At 34.9% G+C, this 27,682-nt stretch overlaps 1 protein-coding gene across 3 annotated transcripts; it reads right to left on the bottom strand.

Annotated features, from left to right (window-relative positions):
• Positions 1-202: 202 nt before the first annotated feature.
• Positions 203-27,303, bottom strand: LOC101714644 (sulfotransferase 1B1). Of its 3 annotated transcripts, none has more exons than XR_015441809.1 (8): positions 27,085-27,303; positions 26,719-26,847; positions 17,107-17,204; positions 12,894-13,020; positions 11,940-12,034; positions 9,488-9,668; positions 2,524-5,207; positions 204-2,260 (listed from the first exon to the last, which is right to left on the bottom strand). XR_015441809.1 is itself a non-coding variant. In XM_004871722.2 (7 exons), exons 1-7 carry the CDS (start codon positions 27,227-27,229, stop codon positions 5,095-5,097), a joined length of 888 nt encoding a protein of 295 aa, XP_004871779.1. In that variant the 5' UTR covers positions 27,230-27,303; the 3' UTR covers positions 203-5,094. The 3 variants fall into 3 exon arrangements, 1 of the variants encoding a protein (XP_004871779.1); XR_015441812.1 differs by having other exon boundaries at positions 204-2,151; XM_004871722.2 differs by having other exon boundaries at positions 203-5,207.
• Positions 27,304-27,682: the final 379 nt, after the last annotated feature.

Genomic DNA, 27,682 nt, shown 5'->3' with positions numbered 1-27,682 from the left:
TCAAAAAGACAAATATAACATGTTTTCGCTCATATACAAAATCTCAGAAAAAATATGACTTGAAAGTAAAAGAGAGATTATTAGACCAGAGGAAGGTGATCAAGGAGAGGGACTGGAGGATGTAAGGAATAATAACTGGAGTATGGATACAATCAAACTATGTTATATTTATGTGTAAAAATGCCACAAAGTAACCAAATATTTTGTAAAATTTATATCCTTTAATAAGTAACATATATTGGAAAACTATAAATATGCACCAATTATGACAGATTTGTAGTTTATGAAGGAAAAAGCATTAATAAATCTAGCAGCACGGCTCTGAAAGTGAAGACCTATTGAAACCTTTGGGCTCCGTTACTTACTTGTTACAATGACAATGTATTGGCAGATAACCTGCTACCTAAAGGAGCTAATTTATATATAATTTTATATATAACAATTTAAAACAATTTGAATTCCATTTCAAGCCTCTGCTCACTTTAAGTAGGTGGTAGTACTATCTATATAAGATTTTCTAATATTTAATGAGTTATCAATAAAATGGCAATAAAAACAAATATAATTGTACATTATTTCACATATCATTTTGTTTAATGTTAAATGACACAATTGACACTTTTTATTTTATTATCCCATTCTGTAGTTATTTAGAAAATCATATTTGTTGTAATCTGATGGGAAAAGACAGTAGTTAAAGAGAAAAATAACCATGTCTCATAGCTAAGATAATAAAGTAAGAGATCAGTGCCATTTATGATTAATCATTTTCCAAACTCTGACCAACAAACTCATAATCACTGTAAGGACCCAAAATTATGATATAATATTTTCATATTCTTTTAAAAATGATTTTCTGATATTCACTGGAAGTTTTTGAAAAAGTCAGATGTATAACATTTCCCAAGTGAAACCAAGATGACTGCAAAATACTATTCTTAGAATATTAGTGGAAATGCAAAATAGCTAATGTTATATTTTAAAAATAAAGACCTCACATAATAAAATTAATTCTGAGAAATTTTAATCCACCTATATGGATTGACTACAAATAGGGTTAAATTTTCTTTATAGTTTGTCAAAGTTTGGATTATTATTTCTTGTGTGTCATTTGTATTGTTATTAGAATCTATACAAACTTCCTGTGCTTTTATTTGAATGATGATCATTGCCTTCCACTGAAAATATTTAGTACTGGACAGAAATGTCTAACATAGTGTTATTATTTAAACCTCAAATATCCCCCAAAATTCTCATGTGTTTGAGAAGGTAATTAGATCATGGGGGATGTTATACTCATCAGAGAATTAATCTGTTGATATATTCGTGGCTGAATAAGGTATTAGGAGGTCAGACCTGGTTGAAAGTGGGTCACTGTGGGTATGATCTAGAAGGGTTCATTCCTATCCTTGGCTTCTCCCTTCCTTCTCTGTCTCTCTGCTTCTTGGCTGCAATAGGCTGAGCAGCTTTCCTTCATCAGGCCCTACCATCATGCTGTTTCTGCCTTCTAGCTAGACATCCATGGACTGAACACACTGGAAACTTCAAATTATATGAACTTCTTCTTCTTCTTTAAATTTTGTTGGCTACTTTGTCCCAGTGATGAGAAAGACAATACTCACAGGAATGGGCAACTCATTTGGAAAATTAAATGTGGAAGGAAACAACAAAAGAAAAATTAACATTTGGTATTTTGAAGCCAGTTAACAATAAGGAAGAAGAAATTTGATGCTTCAAGCCCACATAGCTAAATACAGTTTTAACTTTTTTTTTTTGCTAACATGTCACAAACTTTATTCCTTTTGTAACAGCTTCATCCTTTCTTGCCTGATGTCTTTTGGTAGGGTGCCTTCTGGTCTGGAGACTTCTTATGCAGTCATCTTTTTTGCTGGAATTTTAGCATTCACGTCCCCTGGTAACAGCAGCAGCTCCAAGTTGAGCTTTACCACTGGGGCTTTTGTGGGAGAACATTTTATGAAGGCTCCCCTTTGGAGGTTCTCAACTTCATTCTTCATTATCCACTTCCTTATTTTCCACATCAGTGAAGGATGTATGAACAACATCTGTCATCAACCCCTTTCTTTCTCTTGGCTTCCATCTTCTTGGCCCATCTTGTATGGCACACACTTCTGACAGGCACTGTGTGGAAATCTGAGGATGCAGTCAGTGAGCTGAATGCACTTGAAAGGAAGGCCTACCTCCTCACCTGCATGCAGGGTCCATCCTCCAAAACCCTGTTCTGCAGTTCAGACCAGCTTCTCTGCATGAGAGCCAAAGCAGAAATAGGTCACCCAGCCAACCTCCATGAAGCACCTGAGCACCTGTCAGCATTGCACAGTGAGAAGAAATGTCACCCTTTTTAATAGTGACTTCCTTCATGGCAGCTAATACATCATGATACCTTCATTTTACAGACAAAGAATTGGGGCACAAAAAGGTCATTACTTACCCTAGATCCCAGAATACTTAGTTAAGCTGGTAGAAACCAGTTCCAGAAAGACTCTTTTACGTCTGTGCTCTTACCTTCTAGTCCCATTGCTTGTGGTTTAGTTTGATCTCCAATCCTTTAGTAATTTAGCCCTTTTTTATGCGCAAAAACCAATGTGAGGAGTTACTAACTAATAAAAGAGAAACTGAATTTTGGTTTCACCTTACTCTAAGATATTTAAGCCTGTATATTTTCAGGGTAGAAAATTAAATAGCCCCAAGAAGCAGATATAAAATGTCAAAATAACAGCCAGTTACAATACATAATGGCTTAAGAAGCTGCTGGTTAAATGATTAACTATGGCTGTACAGTATTGGCTGCATTCCATGTTACCTGATGGAGTTCATTCTTGGTCCAAAGTCCTTGTTCACTATTCTTATTTAAAACTCCATTAGTATTGCTGATTACCCACCTCTATCTCAGGCCATTTCCTTGCTATAAGCTAAATAAACTGTGTTCTACAATAATGGCATTTCAGTAAGAAAAAAATTAGGATGAGATTATTTTGTTTTAACCTGATAGACAATAGAAATGTGCATCCTAGTTCAGCTATCTTGCTAGTTTTCCTGAGGATACCTCTAAGACTTAAACCAACACTGCAAAATGAAACATTAAAAGTTAGTTTTTTCTTTTAAGATAAGCAACTTCTCCAAAGTTCCTCCTGCTGAGCATATTATCAACACCTCCTCTCTCTTCAGTCCTCAAATGTGACAGAATGTACAGTGCAGACCCTATGAGGCTGGAGCCTGTTTTTTATTTTCCTCAAGAAAGGGGATAGTGAGCTAAGATGTCTAGAAGTGAAAAAACAAGAGTGGGGATCTATATTATCGCTCTGTGCTTCCCTTCTCCAGGGAGATTTGAGGCAAATGGGCTCCTCTATCTCCAGGGAGACAACTTTCAATAAACTTTTTCTTTTTTACCAAAATATATGACATCCTTTGATTTGGTCAGTGGCAAGCAAATGAACCTGAGCTTATGAATCTAAATGGTTGGTAAGAAGACCACACAAAAACCTCAAACCATTATGTGCTTTTCTTTTGATGGTGCATACTATGAATGTGTAGTTTTTAAATCCTGCCTAATAACATGTCTTTCACTGATATGTCTGAAAATTTCCTTTTCTGTGATGGAAGTCAGTGAATTTACAACTTATTCTGGGGGCAGAGTGAGTGAAGTTTCCCATTTCCCCTTTGGGGATCTCCCTGGAACCCTGTACAGTGACAATAGGAGACACTGTGTGGTGGTGAGAGGATGCTGAGGAATGAGGAAGTCAGGGTGCTGACATTTGAATATCACAGTAAATGATCATCAAGAGAGACAGCTTATGGAGGGCTGGTGACACAGGTAGTAAAAAGAACTTTACCAATAACCAAGGAATGCAGAGAAGATAAAAATTTATTTAGATCAGGATGTGCTGCCAAGGGAAGTTCCCAAGAGAGAAATTGGAGGAATCCAACAATCATGGTGAGAGGTGGAGCTTTTATGAGGGCTGAGGATATGGAAAAAGGGTCTATGCAGCAAGTGTGACTATCTAAAGAATGTCTGTTTCCTTGAACAATTAGCACTTTGTAGATCTTCATAAAGCACCTGTATTGTGTTTCAAATTATGTGTTTAAGGTTCCAAAGTTGCAATTCCACCAATACTGTTCTTCTCTGGCCTACAGAAGGCTTTCAGCTTTAGATAAGAAAGGTATAAAGAGGTCTAAACATATCTTTTAGAGAAAAGGTGGGTTGAAACTGAAAGACATGAATGGACCTTACATCAAAAGGTTTGTTCTTGTCTTATGAAAGCAACTTGTCTTTAAATTTTCAGCAGTAGCTGTAATTTTATCTTGGTATTGGAGGTTCTATAAAGAGATGTAAATCTGTTCAGAAATAACAGGAAAGTGACCAGATCACAGCAATAGATGATCCTCTGAATTTCAAAAGGTCCATGATCTCTCTATAGCAAGAGGCCCCAGAGCTCAGGGCAGGCTTTCAGAGACATGCTCCACTCTCCTGAACTCTAGACAGAATAAATAGCGCTAGGCCATTTGGGAAATTAGATGTGTGGCAGGTATAGAAAAACATTTCCAAAATCTCAGCCACAAAATCTGGGACTTGAACTGTGTTGTCCAAACATAAGCCACAGGGGAAAGATAAGCTGTAACTCAGGGAACAGCTTGAAACCCAGCAGAAAGCAAGGAGGCCAGTGTTCAGGGTCAAGTATTCAGCTCAGGGAAGCTGGGCAGAGCTAGGAAACACAGTGTCAGCTTGGAAACAGCACTTCTCACATGATGTGAACAGGGACGGAACATAACTTTAAATTACAGCATACAGGAGATTGAGCAAAAAGAGTTGCGCTTTCTCTGTCAGGCCTACTCTAGCCAAGAGAAAAGTACACTAAAAAAAGGTAACAATAATCCTTAGCTTTCAGAAATTTGGATTTCCAGGCCCAGAGGGAAAAAAAGAACTGAGACCTTATGGACAACATGGAAAAATCAGAGCTTTAAAGCTCATTTTTCTCCTTTGTAAATCTACTTGATTATTCACCAGTCAGGTCAAAACTACCCTGTGTTGATAAAATGCAGTTATCTTTTCTTTCTTCAAGTCACAATTAAGGCACTTTAAATCTCTGTGCAGAACTGAAGTATAGTTTCAGCCATTTCCTTCTTATAAATGGCATCAAATTTCTCATTTTGGGCCACTGTGAAGTAATTTTTCCAGTCACCAATAATTCCTAAAAACAATAAGAAAACATATAAAAGAATAAAATATTAGCGTTATGAAAGAATAGCTAGCATATAACAATTGAAAGGTAAGGAGACTTAAGGAAAGACTGCTTGTATTTGAGCACATTAAACCTTCATTGTTTAAAAAACTGGGTATTTTCTGTCATTATTAAAATTATTAAAATATATTAGAGCTGAACATAGAGTCCACCTTGTAAAGAGACATTCCGAGAAAAATCTAATTTTCTGATCTGACATCATGGAGAGTACAACAGTTCCTGAGAGAAAGACCCTACTTTCCTAGATGCCCTGGCTTCCTGGGTCATCACTGAAACCCTTTATGAATGATTAGGATGCCTTCTGTTTCCTGAGCTGCTTTCCGAGACATGAGGAAAAACTGACCGCAATCCAGAAGAGCTGTAGAACTGCTGTGGTTGCCACACTTTACAGCCCAGCACAACAATGCTTGGAAGACACTTGTGTACCTTTGAATCACTAAGTTTGTGCTTACTTATAGCTCAGGTGAGAAGAGTAATATTAAAATAAAACATTTAATATCACCAAGTCATCTTTTTAAGCAAAAATTTGAAGATATTAATACCTCATACTTGGGTTGTTGTTAAATATTATCACTTTATGAAATATGAATATATCTTATTATATTATAAACTATGTAAACTCATTATGGTTTGATAAAACTATGTCCTTTAAATCAAAAGTATTCCCATATGCAAGAATATCTTCTTGGTCATTATAATTATTTGTACCTTTACCAGATGACAGTAGTTCTCTCAAATTTATGTGAGGATCAGCAAAACTGCATTTGGAGTAGTGTATATCTAAGAATCTTATTTAAAACAACAGAATACAATATAAGCAAGAAAAAGTTATATAAAAACATTCTAATCACCTGCTTATCTGTGAGTAAATTATACAATATTTATCAGCACATTTGCTTCACAAGAAACTTTTGATAAAATGAATGCAAACCAGTCTGAATTTGTTTTGTAGCAATTCAAGATAGAGGTACTATATAAACATTGAATATCATTTATTCCTTCTCTATTTTGCTTATGGGATAGAAAAAAATTAAAACTAGATAAATAGAAGACAAGGAAATCAAGATTTTAAAATTGTACTTAACTTCATGCATCTTCAAGACTCTAAAGTTACCCAAGCTTTTTCCACTCCAGAAAACTCATGCAAAAAATTTTCAAAAGTCTTAAAGACACAAAACCCCTGTAAATTGGGCTCTGGACCTATCTTTTTCATCTGTAAGTTCCACTTCCTACTCCCTCAAGCAAGCAGCAATATTAGTGATCAGCATATTTCAACTTCCAACACCTCTAAATAGTTTGCCCTTAGACATGACCTGCCAGATAGGTAACCTGACAGACAGTAAAAATACATATCTCAATCACTCATCTTGGAGACATCCCCTAAATACACCCCACATGAGATCAAAATGTGTCTCATACCTGAGTGCCCACACTCCACTACCGAATGCATGCTAAAATCTGTCCAATAAACACTTTTCATGTTTCTTACTGACACATCCTAAAAATTCTTTTATCACGATGGAAGTCAGTGAACCTGCAAGTTTATTCTATAAAGGTAGGAGAAGTTTGTTATTTCAGTCTGAGACCAGCAGACCAGCACAGCGACACCAGAAGTGATAACTCTGATTTAATTAACATAACATCTTTCAAGCCTGCATGTGCCTGACAACTTTGCTCTCCTTTATGTTCAGCTCTTTTCAATATTCATTTGTATATATGCCTCTTGCACTACTTTGTGTTCTTGAGGCAAAAGTATGTGTCATTTATTTTTCTTCTAAACCGTATGTGTTACATACAGTGTTTGTAAGGGGGTGTACTTGGCACCACTGCTCTGCTGGAACATGCAGTTTACTGGGATCTTAAAACTCAGAGCCAGTGAAAACTTAAAGGAACCAAGTTTAACATAAAGGAAGACAATTTATCTAAAGAAGAGGGAGAGGGAAAAGTGAAGACAGCTACTCTGGAAGAGTATGGGACATAGGAAAGAAACATACCCTTGGGCTTTTCTCTTCAGCTTCCTTTTATTAAGACTGGTGTCCTTGCCCCACACTGGGGACCTAGAACTTGTAAAAATCTGATTGGCTCTCTGGCATCTTTGACTCTCACCTGGGCACATTTGGCTACATTCTCTTTGGTCCTTTGATTCCTTCCTCCCCTTTTGTGATAGATAAATGTGTGTGGATGTATTAGAAATTAGGTAAAGTGTATGTGTGGTGCAGTAATATATGACCCTACAGTGAGACTATTCATGTATGTATAAATGTATAGGCTTGTGTGCAAAATAAGAGTTTTTAGGTAGCCACTCCTTGACCCTTTACATTTTATCAGGTGAAGGGGGCTGGTTACCTTTGTCTTTCATGTTCCTGATCACATCCTTGTTTTGCCTGTCCACTCTTGCTGCTAAATTTGTATGTGAATTATGTTACCTGGCTCCTTCCCCAGGTCTGAATTCTCTCTTTGTCTTTAACTTTGTCTTTCTAATTTCTGGAGTCTAACTGCAGAGGCAAAAACTGCCATTAGTAAGATTTCCTATTGATTTTTTAATTAAAGCTTAATGAGGCCCTATTTTATTCTTTTTCCTACCTATAACTTCCTTTCTGAACAGTATTGGTGAAGAGATTTTGTAGATGTGAATTATCAAATGAATGTGCACTCTTTAAATATTTATCAAAAATATGAATGTTTGAATGAATGAACAGATGAATCTTGAACTATTTAGAATAAAGTTTATTAATCCTGTATATATTATGGCCAAAAATATTCCAAATGTTAAGCATCATTTATAAGAATTTTCTCCCAAAAACTTGTGCTATAAATGATACTATTTTCCTCATTTGGTCAGTGAGGCAAAGAGCTTTAGGAAGTTAATTAATTTATTAAATATCATCTATCTGGATAGAGGAATACCTTGGATAAACCTCAACCTACCCACAAAGATACATTCGTTTTCCTTCCCAATGGGGATGTGAAGACTCCCCTCAGTACCAGAACCAGAATACATTATTTTCTATTGAAAAAATGCTGAGTTTATCTCCTTTATAGCTATGCCTCAATGAAGTATCATGGGATGGAATCCATTTCAGGATAATTAGCAGTAAAAAAAAAAAAAAAGAAAGAAAACTCCAGGAAATTATATTCAGTTATCTAGCACAATGAAAAATTTGCCTTGTTGAATAAAAATTTTTAAAACTATTGTAGCATAAGCATGTATATGTATATGTGTATAAATTTATCTGCACACATTATATGTGTGTCTATAAATTGAAAACAGCTTGCTCCAATTTATGATGTATTTAAAATAAAAATTTACCTTCTTTCAAATAAAGGCCACTTTAAAAAAATTAAATGTAGACTTTTTGAGTAAAATAATAATTTGAAAACACAAAAACATTTATAAAGTAATGTTACTTTAAAAAAACATTTCCTCATATAATTATTTTTAAATTGATGATTTTGATCCACCTATTCACTTGCACAGCACATTCTAGCACATTTTACAGTACAATAACTTAAATTATTTTATGTCACATTTTAAAAATAATATTGAAAATAGAGGGTAGTGTTGATAGGTGTATAACTTCGCAAATTTGTATAAGTTAATTTGTTAAATGTGTTCTTTTATTAATAACAATATGATATTACCATATATAATAAACCATAATATACAAGATTTGCTTAAATGGGAGTAAAGTTGTACTCAGCAGTGAATTTCATATTCTTCTAAGTTAAATTGGGGCTGAATCTGTTTCCTGTAATTCAACAGTATCTGGAGGGAGCAAAACCTACTTTTAGGATAATAAGGAGAAAATGTTCTTTCTTTTGGGAAATTGTCTTTGTGAAATGACCTTTATTTTCTCAATGACATGGGGACTGAATTCAGTACTGTACTGGGCATTATTCCTGAGGAGGGAAAGGCATCCTATACCAATTTGCCAATTTTAAGAGAATAATAATGACAAACTTGGAATTACATCACAATTGTCAAAATTGCAGGATAGCACATAGAAGAAATGTTTATCAAGTATTTAAGATATTCTAACACTTTTATATGCATTATTTCATTCAATGATATCAAATCTAATTCACAACTTTTAGTGGCAGTCTATTTTTTAGTGTTTACTTTTTACCCATGAAAAATTGAAGCCTGTACAGGCTAAGTAATACAGCAGAGTCCAGACTGAATCTTTCACAAAATTAAAATGTAAAATTAACTAGAGCTAAGTATTTACCTTTGCGCATGAAAGGGGATTTGCTGTGATCCATCACCGTACTTGGCAAATGTGTGTAATTCACCAGAGGGTTGTTCTTCATCATTTCAAAAGAGGTGTGGTGAATTATCTTGTCAATGATATCATCATTTAAGTTCTTGTCTAAAAATCTAGCAATCTTCCTGATTTCTTCCTTTGGATTCTATCAGTGGATTAAAAGATATATCCAAGAATATGGTGAACTATGGGAAACAATGCTACATAATTTTAGGGTAAAATCATTTGGTTAGCCTAGTTCTCCTGCCTACAACCCAGCTATGGAATTCTAAGACATAATTCCATTTTGGCCTCTGGTCACAACTGAGACCTCGATGATCCAGTGATGCTGTGATTCTCCAGGACAAGAATACACCAGCTGAAAACATCCTGGGAGGAACAAACATCTACTCAGTTCCTCATTGTTCTTGGATTGTTACATCTTGTTTATGCAGGATGAACTGAACTCTCTGCAGGTCATTTGATACATTTGTTTCTCTTGATGTACTAAATAAAAGGTCCAGTAAACTGGGGGCCTTCTTCTTTGCCACGCAGAGAAGCACTGATCAGACCCAAAGCTCAGCTTCTTCTCAGTCTCATTTTTCTACCTTTCCTGTAATTCGCTATGTATTGCCATTGCTCACAGGAGACTAGGACTTACTGCAGAGGTTCTAGTAACATCCCCTTTCCCTGTTCCCTACAGAAACATGTAAATCACTAACATTAGGCAAAAATTTACACAGCATTTGCAGTCTGTGAGTTGGGGCCAAACTGAGAATATCTTCTGGTGACTAACAGAGTGGGGAAGAAACAACATGTGAAATGTGTGTGTTCTCATGTGCATATTTACATATCTGTGTGCTTGAAGGGACTCTCTCCAAGGAAAGCTGCATGTCAGCCCTCAGCAATACAAAAATAAGGCAGTGCCAATGTTCTTTTGGTGGTTAGAATGAGTAATGAAGAAAGTTCAAAAACAAGGTAATAGTCATATTAGGAAAACATATATATGCAATCACAGAAAAAATATTTTTGTTAACAATGTCAAGCACAGAGAATAATCTGGCTGATTTAGGATTATAATGCTAATGCAGACACAAACAGAAGTTAAATCATATAGTCCTGATTCTCATTCAGTCTTCTTCTGTTTTTCCCTTTCATCTCATTTATTGAGAATTTATGTAGTCACTCATACATGTGTTAAAAATTATTAGACATTTTCTGAATTATACTCTTGTATACTATAAATTTTCTCTGTTATTCTGATATGCTTCAAGCAAGAGGTTTCACACATGGAATATAATTTCTATGTTATGAAATTACACATAATTTCTGATGCCACTGAAATTTTTGTTATTACAAATCATTCACTGAAGCAATAAATGATTCCCACACCGAGCAACCAATGTTCTCTTTATGTGGTAGGCACTTAAATATATGTATTAGGTACTAGAGTCATAGTTACAAAGATGACAGTTTATACTTCCCTGTGAGAATCTGAAAGTATAAAAAGTAGATTTCTATGTACAGGTGTTTTACAACTAAATGAACTGGTTTCTACATATTTCCCAAGATTGGTGTATGTGTGGATACATGCATGTGTGTGCATGTCTGTGTGTGTGTGTGTGTGTGTGTGTGTATGTGTGACCCACTTAAGTAGAATAGTCCCAAAATAGTGCTGGAACTTTCTAGTAGTACTGAATTAACACTACTTCCTACAGAAGACTAGATGGATGATTATTAGTCCCTGAGCTAGGAGAGAGATAGGGAGAAAGTAAAGGAAGAGACCCATTTCAGAAATACAATGAATAAAATATGTGAGCCAACTGGGTGTCCAGGATATAGGAAAGAAAGCCAAGAAGGACAACCTATTTTTAAGCTTTGAAAACTGAAAAGAAAAATAAAATCATTACTCAAGCAAGAGAATAGAAGGAGAAAAGTACTACATTTTGAAGAGGGAGAAGCAACTTAAATTTTTGTTTTGAACAGGTTAAATAAAGTTAAAAGAGTATGTGAATAGGTTTGAAATTTTGCATAGAGGCCCCAATAAAGATGTATATTATTATTATATAAATATTTGTGGAAACAATGGGCATGGACATGATAGCCAAAATATAGCTAATTATTCAAAATATTAGTGGATGGATAGACAGCCAAAGAATTATCCAATTATAAAATCCTGGCAAATTAAGAGAGGAATTAAAGAAGAAAGGCTGGTCAAATAAAATACAATGATTAAGGGACAAGAGGAATGAAAATGATTCATATATTTCACAATTAGAAAATCATTAATGATCTTATCTAATGCAGAGAAGTAGTCATGGAGGATAAGGAAGCAATCATATCATTTTGGTTCTATGGACTGTGGAGAAATAATGTTAATCCTTTTATCTAAGGACATAGTAAGGGTAGTATGCAGAGTAAATGTCTATCATTTTACCTGTTTCATGTCTTCATAGAACAAGAAAAGTATTGGGTGTTCTTCTTTTCTCTTCCACCACTTTTTGACATGGTTAAACCAAGAACCATAGGGCACTAAAACCAGAGAAAAAAGTTTATTTCCACATGAGTTTTTGCAAATCAAAGATGTATTTGTGAAAAATAAGTCAATGTGTAAAGATTTTTTTGTAGAATTTGATAATAAAGGGAACAGGATGAATTTTTAAAATATAAGATTAGCCATTTTTATATGCTAAAAACACATTTTTTAAAAAATAAAGTACAAAGAAAGCATTTCAAATAAAAATACTCTGACTACCCATAAGTCCTACTCAGCCTCACATGGAAGAAAATTAACCTGATAAAGTATTCATATAAATTATATATGTAAATACTATAAATACAATGTGTTTGTAATATATCTAACTAATGATTTGGGCACATAAAGCAGTATAAATGAACAGAGACTGAGAATGGAATTCTAGCAATTGAGAATGGATCCCAGAATGCACTCTTTATGCCAAAAGTTAACATCAGTCTTGTAAACTGAACAGTTTGGTAAAATAATAGATATATTTTACTTAAATTTTAAAAATGAGATTTGAATGTTCTTTTACCATACTCGAATGCACTAACTTAAAAAAGAAGTATTTTAGGGGAAAGGCAAGAAGGTAAGGAAAAAATAAGAGAAATGGAAAAATAGGAAACAAAGTCTTTGTGAATAGAGAAGGGTGGAGGGGGTGGAGGGAGGGCTGGAAATGGGGAAAAAATAAGAAGCAAGATGCATCATGTAAAGGCTCAAGTTCCCAGTGAGAAATGTAAATGTATTGTATACCTAAAATGTACCAATAAAAGAATTTAAAAAGAAGTATTTTGACACTCAGGCTTGTAATGGTTAATAGAATTATTAAATATAAAAGTTTTACTCATTAATTTTAAACTGAGGTCTACCTACCATTTCCCGTTAAGAATTTCTCCAAATATTCTTTCCAGGTGCCAGGATCAGGATGTAAATGATTCATTAAATCAAAGTGGTAATATGAGATAGCAACATCCTTGGCATTTCGAGCCATATACATCATCTGAAGGAGGAAGAGGAAGAAAATCAATAGAATCAGTTTTAGTAAGGAAAAAACAAATTATGTAGATACGTGAAGTAGTAGAGTACATTTTCATTTAAAAATTGTGGATTATGAATATCTATTAGCAACACAGACATAGGTCAATGCTTTTGTCAGATTACAAACAAAGAATTGAGGGGAAAAAAATGGACTAAGGTGAAAAAAATGTCACCACAGCTTCAGGAAGAAGCAGAGTCTCCCAGAATGAAATATATTATCAAGAAGATGACACTATGACTGATTAAAGAGAATTCTAATCAAATTAAAAAGTACAAAATCGTGATGCTGGGTGGGTGGGGTTACTACTACAAGTTAAAAACAGGGAACTTGTGTTGATCAATAATGTTCTCCAAAGCCTCATTGTTTTAGAGGTGATTGGACCATGGAGGCATTGTATGCATCAGTACGTTCATCTGGTAAGTCAAGCAGCTGAATATGCTATTAGGAGGTGGGGCCTGGTTGGAGGTGGGTCACTTGAAGCATAACCTAGAAGGGTGTATTCTTGTCCTTTACTCTTCCTTTGTCAATCTTTTTCCTGGTTGCCATGAGGTAGGCAGCTTTCTTCCAATCTGCATTTCAACCATGTCATTTTTGTCCTGGAGTCAGCCTGCCACAAAATGAGCCTATTGAGATTGTGGGCCAAAAAACTTCTCCTTCTTTAAATTTCAGGTGTTGGATACTCTGTCCCACTGATGAAAGAATGACTAAGACAATGATGTACATAGGATTAAGAGTCTCTAACTTCATAACCAAAATATCCATCATACCAAAACCTAGGAAAACCATAATTTGAATGTGAAAAGTTAATTGACAGACACCAACACTGAGAGGAATTAAATGTTACATTTTATGAAAAAACACTACAGCAACTGTTATAAAGAAGTTTTGATATTCAATTAAAAATTTCCTTGAAACAAATGTGAAAATATAAATATCTTTGGAAAGTTGTGTGTATGTATATAAATTATAGTTTTACAATGTATAATAACAAAGGAAAGATTAAGTCAAAATGTAGTGTCAGTAATAGAGGCTCAAATCAGTGAATCTGAAAATAAATTACCCTTTACTTAATACAAGCAACAAAGAGAAAATAGACTAAAGAAGAATAAACAGAGTTAGGAACATGTGGGCCAAAAAAAAAAATCTAGCTTTTGTGTGGGACCTGGCCAGGAGTGAATGATTAAACTGAATGATTAATCTGCAGAACAGAAGCACCTAGGCTGTATGAAGAATCAATGGTTAAAATATGGGGCAAAAGCACACAAATAATTAAACTGTAACACAAAAGGCACACAGGCTCTGTGAGAATACATAATCGAATTGCATAGTGAAAAGCACACAGGCTGTGTTAGAATCAAATGGTTAAACAGGAAGAAGTTTAGATTAGTAAAGTATGTTGTGTCTGGACGTGTCCTTCCCCTCTCCCCAAGCAAAAGTGCTTAGTCCTGAGACAGCTCCTGGCCCAAACTGCTTTTCTCCTGCTTTTTTCTCTCATACTGAGATTCTAAGTAAAAACCAGAGAGCACTAGGCTTGGTGGCTTTTTCTTCTCCCAGAGTCTCCCTAATGGGTGGGTGCTTTTGGTGGAGAAACAGGCCCTCTGAGCCTCTGGGTAGGCTGAACTTAGTTTTATCTCTGAGGAATCTTTTCATCCTCCTCACTGCCTGCAATTGCACACTGTGACAAGCTTCACTTGGAATCCCAGAATAACTGAAGAAAAAGAATTTGGAGAAGTAATGGCTAAGAATTTCCAATTTGTCAAAAAATAAATTTATATATCCAAGAATCTGAGTGAATTCCCAAAAGGAAAAATCAAAACAAAGTTACATCAAGACACACTCTAAAAACTTCTGAAAACCAAAAACAAATAAAAAATCAACCAGAGGGATGCAATGTGTCCCAAATTTAGGATCATCAATTTGAAATACAATTTCTCATTTAGGGTCATACATAAAAAGGAAGAACAGAAAGTAAAATATTATCAAACCCAAATCCTATAGCTATCCCTTTATGCAAGAAGGAAAATAAAGTCATTCCAGTCTCATAAAAAGGAAAATTAATCAAAGGTATTAGTGTCAGACCTGCCATAAGGAATGGCTAATGGAAAAGTCTAAAGAAAAAGAAAGTAACAGCACACAGATGAAAATTTCAGAAAGAAAAAAGAACAAGACTGTGGGTAAAACTAGAAGTAAACATCATAAATTATTCAACCTAATGAGTTTATTCGTATTTTTCAGTTGAAGTAAAACTTATACCACTATCTGATAAGGTGCTTTATATACAGGAATCATTTAAGTTTATGATAATTAAGATATGGGAAGAGTAAGAGATCTAAATTGAAGTAAGATATCTATACTTTATTTGAAGTAAAATGTTGGCACCAATAATCTGTGATGTTATATATGCTAATGGTAATTCCTAGAGAAGGCACTAAGAAAACAAAGGAACAAAAATAGCACAGAAGATAAAAGTTACAAAATGACAATGATTGCTAAAAATGATATTAATATATGCATTTAAAGATAAAAATTGGCAAAATGGAAAAAGAGGCACAATTTCACTGTATCATATTTATTTATAAGATACTCATTTCAAACAAAATAGCAATGATAGGTTGAAAGTAAAGATACAAACATTAATCTATTAAAACTAGGAATGGCTATGTTAATAGGAGGCAGAGTACACCAGTACAAAAAAATTATTAGAGATGAAAATAAAATTACTTAATGATAAAAGAATTAATCCACTAAGAGCATAGTACAATCCTACATCCCAAACACAATACAATATAGTTTCAAAATATATGACACCAAAACTGGTAAAGCTTAAAATACCAATAGACAAATCAACACTTATGGTTGAGGAAATTTAGAATCTATCCTCAACAATTGATTGAACTACTAGAAAGAAATTAAACAAGAAAATAGAATAAATTAAATTAAGTAATCTATTCACAACTTATAGAATGTTCCAACCTGCAAAGAAAATTTATGCATCCTTCTCAAGTACTCATAAGACATTCACCCAGGTAGATAAAGGTAAACCACAAGAAATTTAAAAGAATTAAAATTGTAGAGTGCATGGTCTTTGACCAAAATGAAATGAAACTAGAAATCAACAAGAGAATGGCAATATAAAAAATTTAAAATATCTAGAAATTAAACAACATTTTTCAAAACAATCATATAGTAAAAGAGAAAGTTACAAATGAAATCAGATTGAAAGCACATTTGAAACTTCATGGCATTCAACTAAAGCAGTTGTAACAAGGACATGTAAAGTACCTCATGCTTACATTAGGAAGGAGAAGTCAACTCAACAAACTAAATGTTTACCAAAAAAAATTAGAAAGGGAAGAGTGAAATAAACCAAAATCATGAACCAGCAAACAATACTAAACACAAGAAAATCAAAACAAGAAAACAATAGAAGCAATAAACTGATTTCTTTTTCTAAAAAAAATTAAAATTTTAGAAAAATCCACCCCAAAAATGCAAATACTTAAAGAAAAAACAAGGACTATTATACGAAATGCTATTTCACTACAAGAATAAGAAGAGCATAAAATGAAATTTACATTTATAAATTCACAAACTGGAAAAATTCCTGACATTATCATAAACCAGCAAATGTCAGATAAAATGAAATAATCTGAATATCACTATAATTACTGAAAAAAATGATATTGAAGTTCAAATTCTGCCCAAAAGAAAACATGCAAATGGAGATGTTTCATTTAAGTTTTGGCAATCATTCAAATAAGAACTCACACCCTATGTTAAGTTTTTGTAGAGGCCACAATATCTAGGGACAGTGGAGGAATGAAAGTGCCAATATTGTGCTGGCATGAGGATCTGATTGGTAATCAAGTTTGGAAAATTCAAATATGGAAGTTTCGATTGAAACTTTTCTTTTAAATTGAAGCACTTCCTTGTGCTAATTGAAGCTAGTTCTCATGTTCACAGATTAATGAAACATTTAACTATTCATTACTGTATGAATGAGTAAAGACAGTCACATGGAAATTTAGCTTGCTATTTAGAGTTTACCTTGCACTTCTTCTCCCAGAAAGATTTAGGAAGAAGATCAGTTGGCAGGTGTGTCTTCACAAGCCGAGGTGGAGGGTTGCTCTCTAATTGCTCTAAAGCTGAAAATTTAATTTGGTATATAGAAACATTAAAATCTGCATTTCTTCATCTTCCAACCAATTTTTCAAAACCCTTTTGAGCAATATGTATACAATGAAGCTAAATTTTGAACCAAACACAGGCATTTCTGTGGATTCTAGGAGGCAAAATTATGTAACAGGTAAGGGTATACATTTTAAGCTTAAACTCCCTTGGTTCAAATCCTGAGCATAATTTAGTCATTGTAGCTATTTTAAAAATATCTCAGAATCTTTGCACTTTCCCAATCCCCAAAATGAAGGCTAATAATGCCTGTTTATTAATTTGGAGTTGTATTTTAACTCCTTCACATCTCTGATCAAATACATCTTAGTTTTATGCATTCTTTTATATTTGTTTTTCACAGCATTGCTTACATTCAGTCTAACCACTGAATTACCTGTTAATGCCACATAATCTTGTCACCTTTTGCAGAGGGAAGTATACCTGCACAAAACTGTATCACATTTACCCATTCTAAACAAGCAGCTCATCATTACAAAAGCTAAGAATTGCATGATAATCTTCTCTTCTAGTGTTATAATACTAAGTAGTTTTCAGGAGTTTAGTTGCTTGTTTACTGTTTGTTCCCATGTTCCTTCCATTGCACCTCTCAAACATATGCAATAGAAAGGGGTTTCCACCAGAGCAGGGATAAAACTTGTTTCATTCACCAATGAATGTCAAGAAATATGACTAGCACACAGTCTTAAGATAACTGTTTTAAGGGCCAGGGATTTAGCTCAGTGGTTCTGCCACCTGCCTTACAAGTGCAAGGTCCCAAGTTCGATCCCAGGTACCAAAAATAATAATAATAATAATTTTTATATCAATAGAAATAAGGTTGTCAGATGTGCAGTTACAATTCAGCTTCAAATAAATTCGATACTTTCCAATATAACAACTCCTGTGCAATATTTGGGTTGAATTTATATTATAGGAAATGACTATATGAATTTTGAATTTAATTGTGTCCTAAATTTATTAGCAAATATTCATTATATACCTCTGTATTTTCACTAATGATTTCATTGTGCTTCTTATTTGATAGTTATAGCTACTTTCCTGAGCACAAAAAATATGACAATTTACAAACTTACCCAACTCAGTTAATGTCCCCCTATGAAACAAACAATATCTGTTAATGTTATGAAGTCTTTCAGATACCTATTGTTTCTGATCTCTCCTTTTGCTCCCCTGAAAGTATTCAAGTCTCTTCTATCTTGACTTATGAGACCCTCAAATGAACCCTTTATATACCTAAATACGAGTGGTAGGAATATCTGAATATATCATAAGTATCCACATTCACCCTCTCAAGAAAAGCTTTTTCTAAAAAAGTTCTTTTATTGGTACATTTTAGGTATACAACACATTTACATTTATCTTTGGGTGCTTGTACCTGTACACGATGTATCTTGGTTCTTATTTTTTCCCCATTACCTGTGTGCCCTTCACCCCAAACCCTTCCCTATTTATGTACTTTGTTTCCATTTCTTTTTCTTTTCTCATAATTTTTCCTTTCCATTCTTTCCTTTCCCCTTCCCCTCCCACCACCCTTACCCCTTTGGAACTTTTCCTATTTCAAAGTATCAATTATTAGTTATTAATCCTTTTAGTCCTTATTTACACTCTCAGTTTCTCACACTAGATAAACTATTCAGTATTTAAACATGTGTCTTATTTATTTCACTTAAGAGTATGGCCTCAATATGCATCCATTTAGCTATAAATGACTCTAGTTTCTCATTCTTTATGGATGAGTAGTACACCATTTTACAAAAAAATCACATTTTCTTTATACAGTTTCCAGTTGATGGGCACTTGGGCTGTTTCCAAGCTTTAGCTATTACAAACTGTGATGCTATGAACATGGGTACACATATATCACTGTGGTATGATTCTTTTAATTCTTTTGGGAAAATACCCAGCAGGGAAATAGCTGGGTCAAATGGAATCTCCAGCCCTAGTTCTTTGAGGTATCTCCACACTGATTTTCATAGTAGTTGCACCAGTCTGCACTCCCGCCAACAATGGAGAAGGCTTCCTTTCTCTCCACACCCATGCCAGCATTTGTTATTGGTTGATTTCTTGAAAGCAGCCATTCTTTCTGGAGTGTGGTGGAATCTCAGTGTTGTTTTCATCTGCATCTCTTGAATGACCAGTGATGTTGAACATTTTTTCATATATTTATTTGCTACTTTTACTTCTTTATCAAAGAAATGTCTGTTCATTTCAGATGCCCACTTTTGAATTGGGTCTTTGAATTTGGGGAATCTGATTTTTTTCAGTTCTTTATAGATTCTAGATAGTAACCCTTTGTCTGAGGTACAGCTGCTAAAATTTTTTCCCACATTGTAGGTTGTCTGTTAGCTCTGTTGGTGATTTCTCTTGCAGTGCAGAAGCTTTTAAATAAGATGAAATCCCTTGTTGATTCTTTCTGCTAGTTTCCATGCTACTGAAGTTTTGTTCATAAAATCTTTTCCTATGCCAATATCTTCAAGAGTTCTACCTAACTTATCTTCCAGCAAGTTTAGTGTTTCTGTCTTAATATTTAGATCTTTAATCCACTTAGATCTTAGTTTAGTGCATGGTGATAGATGTGGGTCTAGTTTTAATTTCTGACAGGTTGAAATCCAGTTTTTCCAACACCATTTATTAAATAGGCTATCTTTCCTCCAATGATGGTGGTTGGCTCCTTTGTCAAAGACGAGGTGGCTGAGTATGTCTGAAGTTGTTTTTGCATCTTCTAATCTATTCCACTGATCCTCGGGTCTGTTTCTTTGCAAGTACCATGCTGTTTTTATCACAGTAGCTTTGTAGTATAGCTTCAAGTTGGGTATTGTGATACCCCCAGCCATGCCTCTGTTGCCCAGGATTGCTTTTGCTATTCTAGGTCTCCTCTGGTTCCAAATGAATTTTTGGATTGTTTTCTCTAGCTCTGTGAAGTATATTGTTCGAATTTCAATTGGCATTGCATTAAATCTATACTGCAGTTTTGGAAGTATGGCCACTTTCACTATATTGATTCTTCCTACCCAGGAACAAGGGGTGTCTTTCCATTTTCTTATATCCTCCTTGATCTCCTTTTTCAGGGTGCTGTAGTTTTCAATATAGAGGTTTTTTGCTTCCTTTTTTAGATTGATGCCTAGATATTTCATTTTTTTGGATGCTATTGTACAAGGAATTGTTTCCCTAATTTCTCTCCATGAGTCTGCTATTTGTGTATAAGAAGGCTATTGGGCTATTGTTGTTTGAGTGTTGACTTTATATCCAACTACTCTACTGAATCTGTCAATTAAGTCTAGAAGTCTTTTGTTAGAGTTTTTTGGGTGTTCTATGTAAAGTATCATATCATCAGCAAATAATGAGAGTTTAACTTCTTCCTTTCCTATCTTTATTCCTTTTATTTCTTTCTCTTTTCCAATTGCTGTGGCTAATGTTTCCAGACCTATATTGAATACAAGTGGTGATAGTGGGCATCCTTGTCTTGTTCCTGATTTTAGCATGAAAGTTTTCAGTTTTTGACCATTTAGTAAGATGTTGGCTGTTAGTTTTTCATAGATAGCCTTAATCAGGTTGAGATAAAGACCTATTCCAATTTTCTGTAGGGTGTTTATCGTGAATGGGTGTTGGATTTTGTTGAATGTCTTTTCTACATCTATTGAGATGATCATATGGTTTTTGTCCTTAACTCTGTTAATGCAGTGCATTACATTTATTGATGTAAGCATGTTGAACCATCCTTGCATCTCTAGGATAAATCTGACTTGGTCAGGGTGTATGATCTTCTTGATGACCCTCTGTATTCTGTTTGCCAGTATCTTGTTGAGGATTTTTCCATCTATGTTCATTAGGGAGATTGGCCTGTAGTTCTCTTTTTGGGTTGGGTCTTTCCCTGGTTTTGGAATCAAAGTGACACTTGCTTCCAGGAATGAGTTTGGAAGCCTTGCTTCCCTTTCAATTTCCTTGATGAGTTTAAAGAGTAATTGTATTAGTTCTTCTTTAAATGTCTTGTAGAATTCAGCAGTGAAGTCATCAGGACCTGGGCTTTTCTTTGTTGGTAAATTTTTTTTACATTTTCAATTTCACTCATTGTTTGGGGTGTTTAGAAATTCTATACCTTCTTCATTTAACTTTGGCAATTCATATGTATCTAGGAAGCTGTCCATTTCTTCTGTGTTTTCCGTTTTATTGGAGTAGAGGTTCTCAAAGTAGATATTGATGATCCTCTGGATTTCTGCTGGTTCTGTTGTGACTTCCCCTTTTTCATTTTTAATTGCATGGATTTGAGTCTTTTCTTTCCTTTTTTTGATAAGATTGGCTAAAGGTTTATTGATTTTATTTATTCTTTCAAAAAACCAACTATTTGATTCATTAATTTTTTGTATCATTCTCTTAGTCTCCATTGCATTGATTTCTGCTCTGATCTTTATAATTTCCTCTCTTGTGTGAGCTTTAGGTTTGTTATTCTCTTCTTTTTCTAGGAGTTTGAGTTTCTGCATTAGATTATTTATCTGAGTTCTCTCTGTTTTCCAAATATGGTCATTCAGTGCTATGAATTTCCCATGTAGAACTGTTTTCAGTGTGTCCCATAGATTCCTAAATGTTGTACTTGCATAATCATTTACTTGTAGAAACTGTCTAATTTCTTCTTTAATTTCCTCTGTGACCCATTGGTTGTTCAGGAGGGTGTTATTCGATTTCCAGGTGATTGTGGGAGTTTTACAGTTTCTCATGTTATTGATCTCCAATTTTATTGCACTGTGGTCTGATAATATACAGAGGGTAATTTCAATTCTTTTACATGGCCTTAGACATGTCCTGTGAGCTAGCATGTGGTCTATTTTGGTGAATGACCCGTGTGCAGCTGAAAAGAATGTGTATTCTGATTTTATGGGGTGGAACACTCTGTAAATATCTATTAAGTCCATTTGTTCAATAGCTTGGTTCAGTTCTAGAATTTCATTGTTAATTTTTTGTCTAGATGATCTGTCTATTTGAGATAGTGGGGTATTGAGGTCCCTCACTACAACTGTATTAGTGCTTATTTGTTTTTTCATGTCCATTAATATTTGTTTTGTATAGTTGGGGACATTCTTATTTGGTGCATATATATTTAGGATTGTCATCTCTTCCTCTTGGATTGTTCCCTTCAGAAGGATGTAATGACCATCTTTGTCTCTTAATTAGTTTTGGTTTGAAATCTACTTTGTCTGCAAATAAGATTGTTACCCCTGCTCTTTTCTGTGTTCCTGTGGCATGGAGAGCTGTTTTTCATCCTTTTACTTTTAGTCTATGAATTTCTTTTTGAGTTAGGTGTGTTTCTTGTACACACCATATTGCTGGATTTTGCTTCTTAATCCATTGTCAGTCTACTTCTTTTGATTGGTGAATTGAGGTCATTACCATTGATAGTTATAATTGATAGATATTGACTCATCCTTGTCATGATGTTTTACTGTTTTTGGCTCTTATTTCTTTTTTCCTCCATTCCCTTTAGTTTCTTACCTAGTTGCTTCCCTCTGTTGAGCCTCATGGAGTTGTGACTTTCATTGCCTTTTTCTAGGATATTGCTTAGAATTGTTTGGAGTGCTGGTTTGGTGTTCATGAAGTTTTTCAGGTGTTCTATGTCATGGAAGTATCTAATTTCCCCATCAATTTTGAAAGATAATTTTGCAGGATACAACAGTCTAGATTGCAAGTTATTTTCTTTTAGGGCTTGAAATACTTCACTCCAGGCTCTCTTTGATTCGAGGGTTTGTGTTGAGAAGTCTGCTGTGATTCTGATGGGCTTTCTTTTGTAGGTGATTTGTTTCTTTTCTCTAACTCCTTGTAGGATTTTGTTCTTCTGTTGGGTTTCTGGGATCTTGACTATTATATGTCTAGGTGTAGATTTTTTTTGATCATGGCTTGGTGGAGTTCTATATGCCTCACTTATCTGTATGTCCATTTCTCCTCCTCTGTCTGGGAAGTTTTCTACTATTACTTCTGTGAACAGTTTTTTAATGTCAATTGTACTTTCTTCTGTTTTTTTGTGGACTCCTATCAGTCTTATGTTATTCTTCTTTGCATCATCTAGCAGCTGTTGAATTGATTTCTCATGGTCCCTTACTATACTATTTTTAAGAAATCTCTGTTTTCATGGTCCTTCACCACAATCCTGTCTTCTATATCTGATATTCTATCTTCAGATTCTTTTAATCTGCTCTGCATGTTTTCAATGGAGTTTTTAATCTCCTGAATATCTGTTTGAATTTGTTTCATGGTTTCCATTTCTATCTTATGCTGGGTATTGCTGGCTTCCAGCATGTTTCTGAGCTCATCTATTTTTTTTTTTATCACTTTCTGTTCTAGAGCCTCTAATCATATCTTTCACTCTGCTCACCATCTCTGTAGTTGTCTGGAAGATTATTTCTGCTTTCAATTTTTCTAGAGCCCCATTCATCTGTTTTGTTACTTCCTGTGCTATCAGTTCAGGGTGTCCTGGTGGTTGATTATCAGACTTTTGCACCTCATTTCACCCAGAAATTGCCTTTTGTGGGGTGGAAGTCTGGTTTTGTGACTTGCTTAAATGCCTTCTCATTTTTGTTTTTGGTACTGTCCCTGGTTTAGTTCCTGGGTTGATATTATGAAGTTGTTTATTGTAAGTATCTTTGTTGATCTATTTAAAACCCTTACGGAATGATTGCTTCTCAGAGGTGTCTACCAGATATAGCTTGTCTTTAGGTTTTGAGTCTCTAATGACTCTGAGGCTATCTCATTTTCATTATACCAGAAAGGAAAACTGTTTAGATCAATCATGACACCTTAGCCCAAGTCATACAATCAGCAACACCATAGCATCAAATACTCTTAAAGAATGACAATTTGTGGTAGTTATTGATCTATCACCTTTAAAAAATAAAGGTCTCCTTCAAGGTGTGTCTCTGCTGTCATAATAGACAACATGGGCAGCAGTGTGCAGTTATAAGTCAATTAGTCTCAGTAAACTAGTCCCAGACCCGTGAGATTCAGGCAGATTTTTGGTTGCAAGTCCCAAGTTGAGCTCCCTGTCCTCCTGCAGGGTTGTACTCTGCAAGTTTCTACTGCATGTTTCAGCTGCTTTTCCCCTGAAGAAAGTCCAGTGTCTGATGGGAGCTGATAATCCCTCCAATTTACCAATCCCTGTGGCCTGGTGTGCCTTTATTGCAGAGATTCCCTTCACTTTTCCAGTGGAGTTGTTTTCATCAGGGAGCCTAAGACAGATACTCTCTCTGTTGTTCACTTCTGGATCTCAGAACACTGGCTTTTATCTTGCTGTGCCTCTGCAGTGTGTAACCAAGTATCTGCATAGCCAAAAGGCCAGAGGCCGGGGGGCAGAGGGGGGTGAGTATTGTTGGAGGTGCCAGTGCGGCCAAGCCATCAGCTGGTGGGCCTGCCTGGGGCAGTCTTCCTCACCCTGTCCTGGTGGCTGGTGGAAAGCTGGTGGAGCAAGCCAGAGCAAGCAGGTCCCGGTCAGTCTGCAACTGCTCAGACCCACTGGGCCCCTCTGACTCCCTTTGGCCCAGCTGTCAGCTGGTGGCCCTGCCTGGGGGGGTCCTCCTCACCCTGTCCTTGTGGCCTGTCCCGGTGGCTCCCTCTCAAGAAAATCTAAATTGAGCACATCCATGGCTGAACCTCAGCAGTTTCCTCTCTGACAGTGTTACTTATACTTTCTCTCCACCTCTGCCTTCTATTATTAATGGTTAACTCTTATGTTCCTCATTATTTTGGTTCAATCATTTTTCATTTCATAATTTTCTGTGGCTTTTAAGATTTACCTCATTCTTGTATTCATTTTGGTTGTTTGATATCAGCATAATCCTTCCCTTTGAATTTGGCCTCTGACTTCATACAAACACATGAACTACAGACAGCCTCTCAGTAGTCGTGTCAGCCTAGGAGGCTCCAGTTCATTTGGTGTGGTGCACCTCCACCCAGGGAGAGTATCTAGATATCACATCTTAAACTAAAGTATGGATGGGCTGTCACTGGCCTATCTTCTGTACGAAATAGGACACCACATTTTTCCTTTCTCTCTTAGCTCAATGAATTATTTTTTTTCAGTTTCAATTGCTGGTCCTTTTCCTCTGCTAAACTTCAATGTGTTGGTGATTTCCACAGCTCATTCTTGCTCTTCTCTTATGGCTCTACAGGATTCCTGGACAATCACTCTGATTCTAATGCCCAATTATGCTGAAAATTGTCTAATGAATATCTTTGCACATGTTCCAAATATAGTAATTTTAATTAACCATTTAAAAGATTCAGTGGCATTTCAAACATAACATTTCTGAAGCTATTGCTTTATGCCCAAATACGTCCCTGCCCAAATATATTCTTTAAGCAATGTAAGTAAATGGCTCTAAAGTGCACTTGTTTGATCAAATTAACACTCTGAAAAATACCCTTGTTTCTTTCAATTCCTTCATGTTTCTTACACAGTCCATCAAGAAATCAAAAATGTTTCTTCTCTAGCATCCCCAGTTCCATCCCACATAGACACCAATGTAGTCTTTTTGTTTTAAAGCAGAATAATAACAAAATTCTGCAATTTTTCCTAATCTAAAATTCTCCAGTGTCACTCTCACAATGTTTAGAATAAAATTTAAAAATCCTTTAAGAATTTCATGACTTATATAATCTGTTCTTGCAAAATCTCTGATTCCTTTGCATCCCACTTTCCCCTTCTTGCACTAGTCTTGTGTAAGTCCCTCCTTTCGTTGGCCTTTTTTTAGTCTCTCTTCTTTCATTGGTATTTTCTTCACCAAAGCCCTTAAACCTAATAGTTCACCTTCTTGGAATCACATGTATGGCTTTGTGTCTTAATTCAAAGTAGCCATCCTCCAACATCAAATCTAAAAGGAAAAAAATGTCTTATGCTATTCTCCTTTGTTTTGCACTTTTCTTTGGATACATAAAGCTAATAGCATTGATCTATTTTAAGGTTCTTTACTTTTAAAACGTCACAATATTATTGTAAATTCCTTAGAGATAAGATAGATAATTTATTTACCATATTATTTCTACACTATAACACAGTGAACAATCCTTCAGAGAAACTCAAAAATATTTATGGAATAAAAAGTTATTTGTATTAATAAGAAATACTATTTTAAGAACAGTAGGTGTTTCTCATTTATGTAATTTAACATTATCTAAAGTTAGTATCTTCCCAATCTGTCAAATTATACAAAATAATACCCCATAACATAAGGAAAATTGTGTATGTTATCAACAAAATTTTCAATTGTTTTCTATAATAAAACTGTTCCATCTTTGATACCATACCTGGCTGTGCAGTGGTTTAAAAGCAGTTTATTTATATACTCTTAGTTATTATATTATTTTAAAACTAGCACTTAACATTACCAAATCTACTCCAGTATTGTGTTTTTCAGAGTCAAAATATAATAATATACATGCTAAGTGACTAATAATATGAAATTATGCTTAAAAATTATTTAAATTTACCTGATACTGGCAATCCAGGAAAACTCATTTCCAACATTGGAACTTTAGCAGTAATAACATCTCGCTTACATTTTTCAACATCACCATCATTTAGAACCAGATCTGCAATTTCACTAAGCCAAGTGGTACCTGAAGTAAGAGGTAACATTTTTATATTAGCAGCCAATTTGGGGGAGAAAAGTACCCTTGGAAGCAGGCCTTCTTAATACATCCTATTAGATTCTTAGCTCTGCAGTTTCTATATCCAAAATGCCCATTTTAATGTAACAGAAGTATAGGGCTGCACTACTTATAATAACTTTGCTTAAGATTTCCAGAAAACAAAAGTTAAGGTCAGACCTGTGTGAATCAGGCCAGCAGACTCACCTGATTTAGGATAGGTGGATATTACAATGTCATCTGGCCTGCTTTGGAACTGCTCAACCTTCTCCCAGTTGTGAGCAAAAGCATACACCATGGGGTAGCCATGGATCTCCTTCAGATTTTTTCTCACAACATCTTTTGAATTCATCCTTGAAATGGATGGTAGAAATGCTTAGAATTCTTACTGCAGTGGAATCACTGGTAATTTGAGTGATAAATGCCACAGTTGAGACATTGGACTTTAACAAGATAAAACTTGGTCTTTATTGCACCATGAAAACAGAGATCTGAGTACAAAGGACAACTTCCTGAACATAAAGCTAAATATGATAAGCTGCTATTGACTTGGTGACAAGTAAACAAAGGTCTTTAACAGAAGCTGTGGAACCAAATAGAACAATACATCTTTCTTTGAATTTAAAGTCATGTTTCACAGAAATATGCTAAAACGTCTTCATTTACAGCAGAGTAAGTCCATTTGTGATAATTATAACCGAACCTCATTCTTTACAGAAGGTTCCTGCCATTCTTGTTTTTGATCTGTAAGTAATGCACTCATTTCCTCTGTCAGCTTCTAAGAATTGTTTTGTTTTCTTTTTTT

The sequence above is a fragment of the Heterocephalus glaber genome, unplaced genomic scaffold, assembly GCF_053883595.1.
Source record: "Heterocephalus glaber isolate CG9 unplaced genomic scaffold, H.glaber_assembly_v1.0 deba00000281, whole genome shotgun sequence".
Taxonomy (NCBI): domain Eukaryota; kingdom Metazoa; phylum Chordata; class Mammalia; order Rodentia; family Bathyergidae; genus Heterocephalus; species Heterocephalus glaber.
This window is presented reverse-complemented; position numbering and strand designations above follow the sequence as displayed.

Coding starts and splice junctions, on each gene's coding strand:
- LOC101714644 (XM_004871722.2), bottom strand. CDS start 27,229: ATGAATTCAAAAGATGTTGTGAGAAAAAATCTGAAGGAGATCCATGGC. Junction 26,848..27,084: donor ATCCACCTATCCTAAATCAG/GTGAGTCTGCTG, acceptor CTCTTACTTCAG/GTACCACTTGGCTTAGTGAA. Junction 12,035..12,893: donor GAAATTCTTAACGGGAAATG/GTAGGTAGACCT, acceptor CTCTGGTTTTAG/TGCCCTATGGTTCTTGGTTT.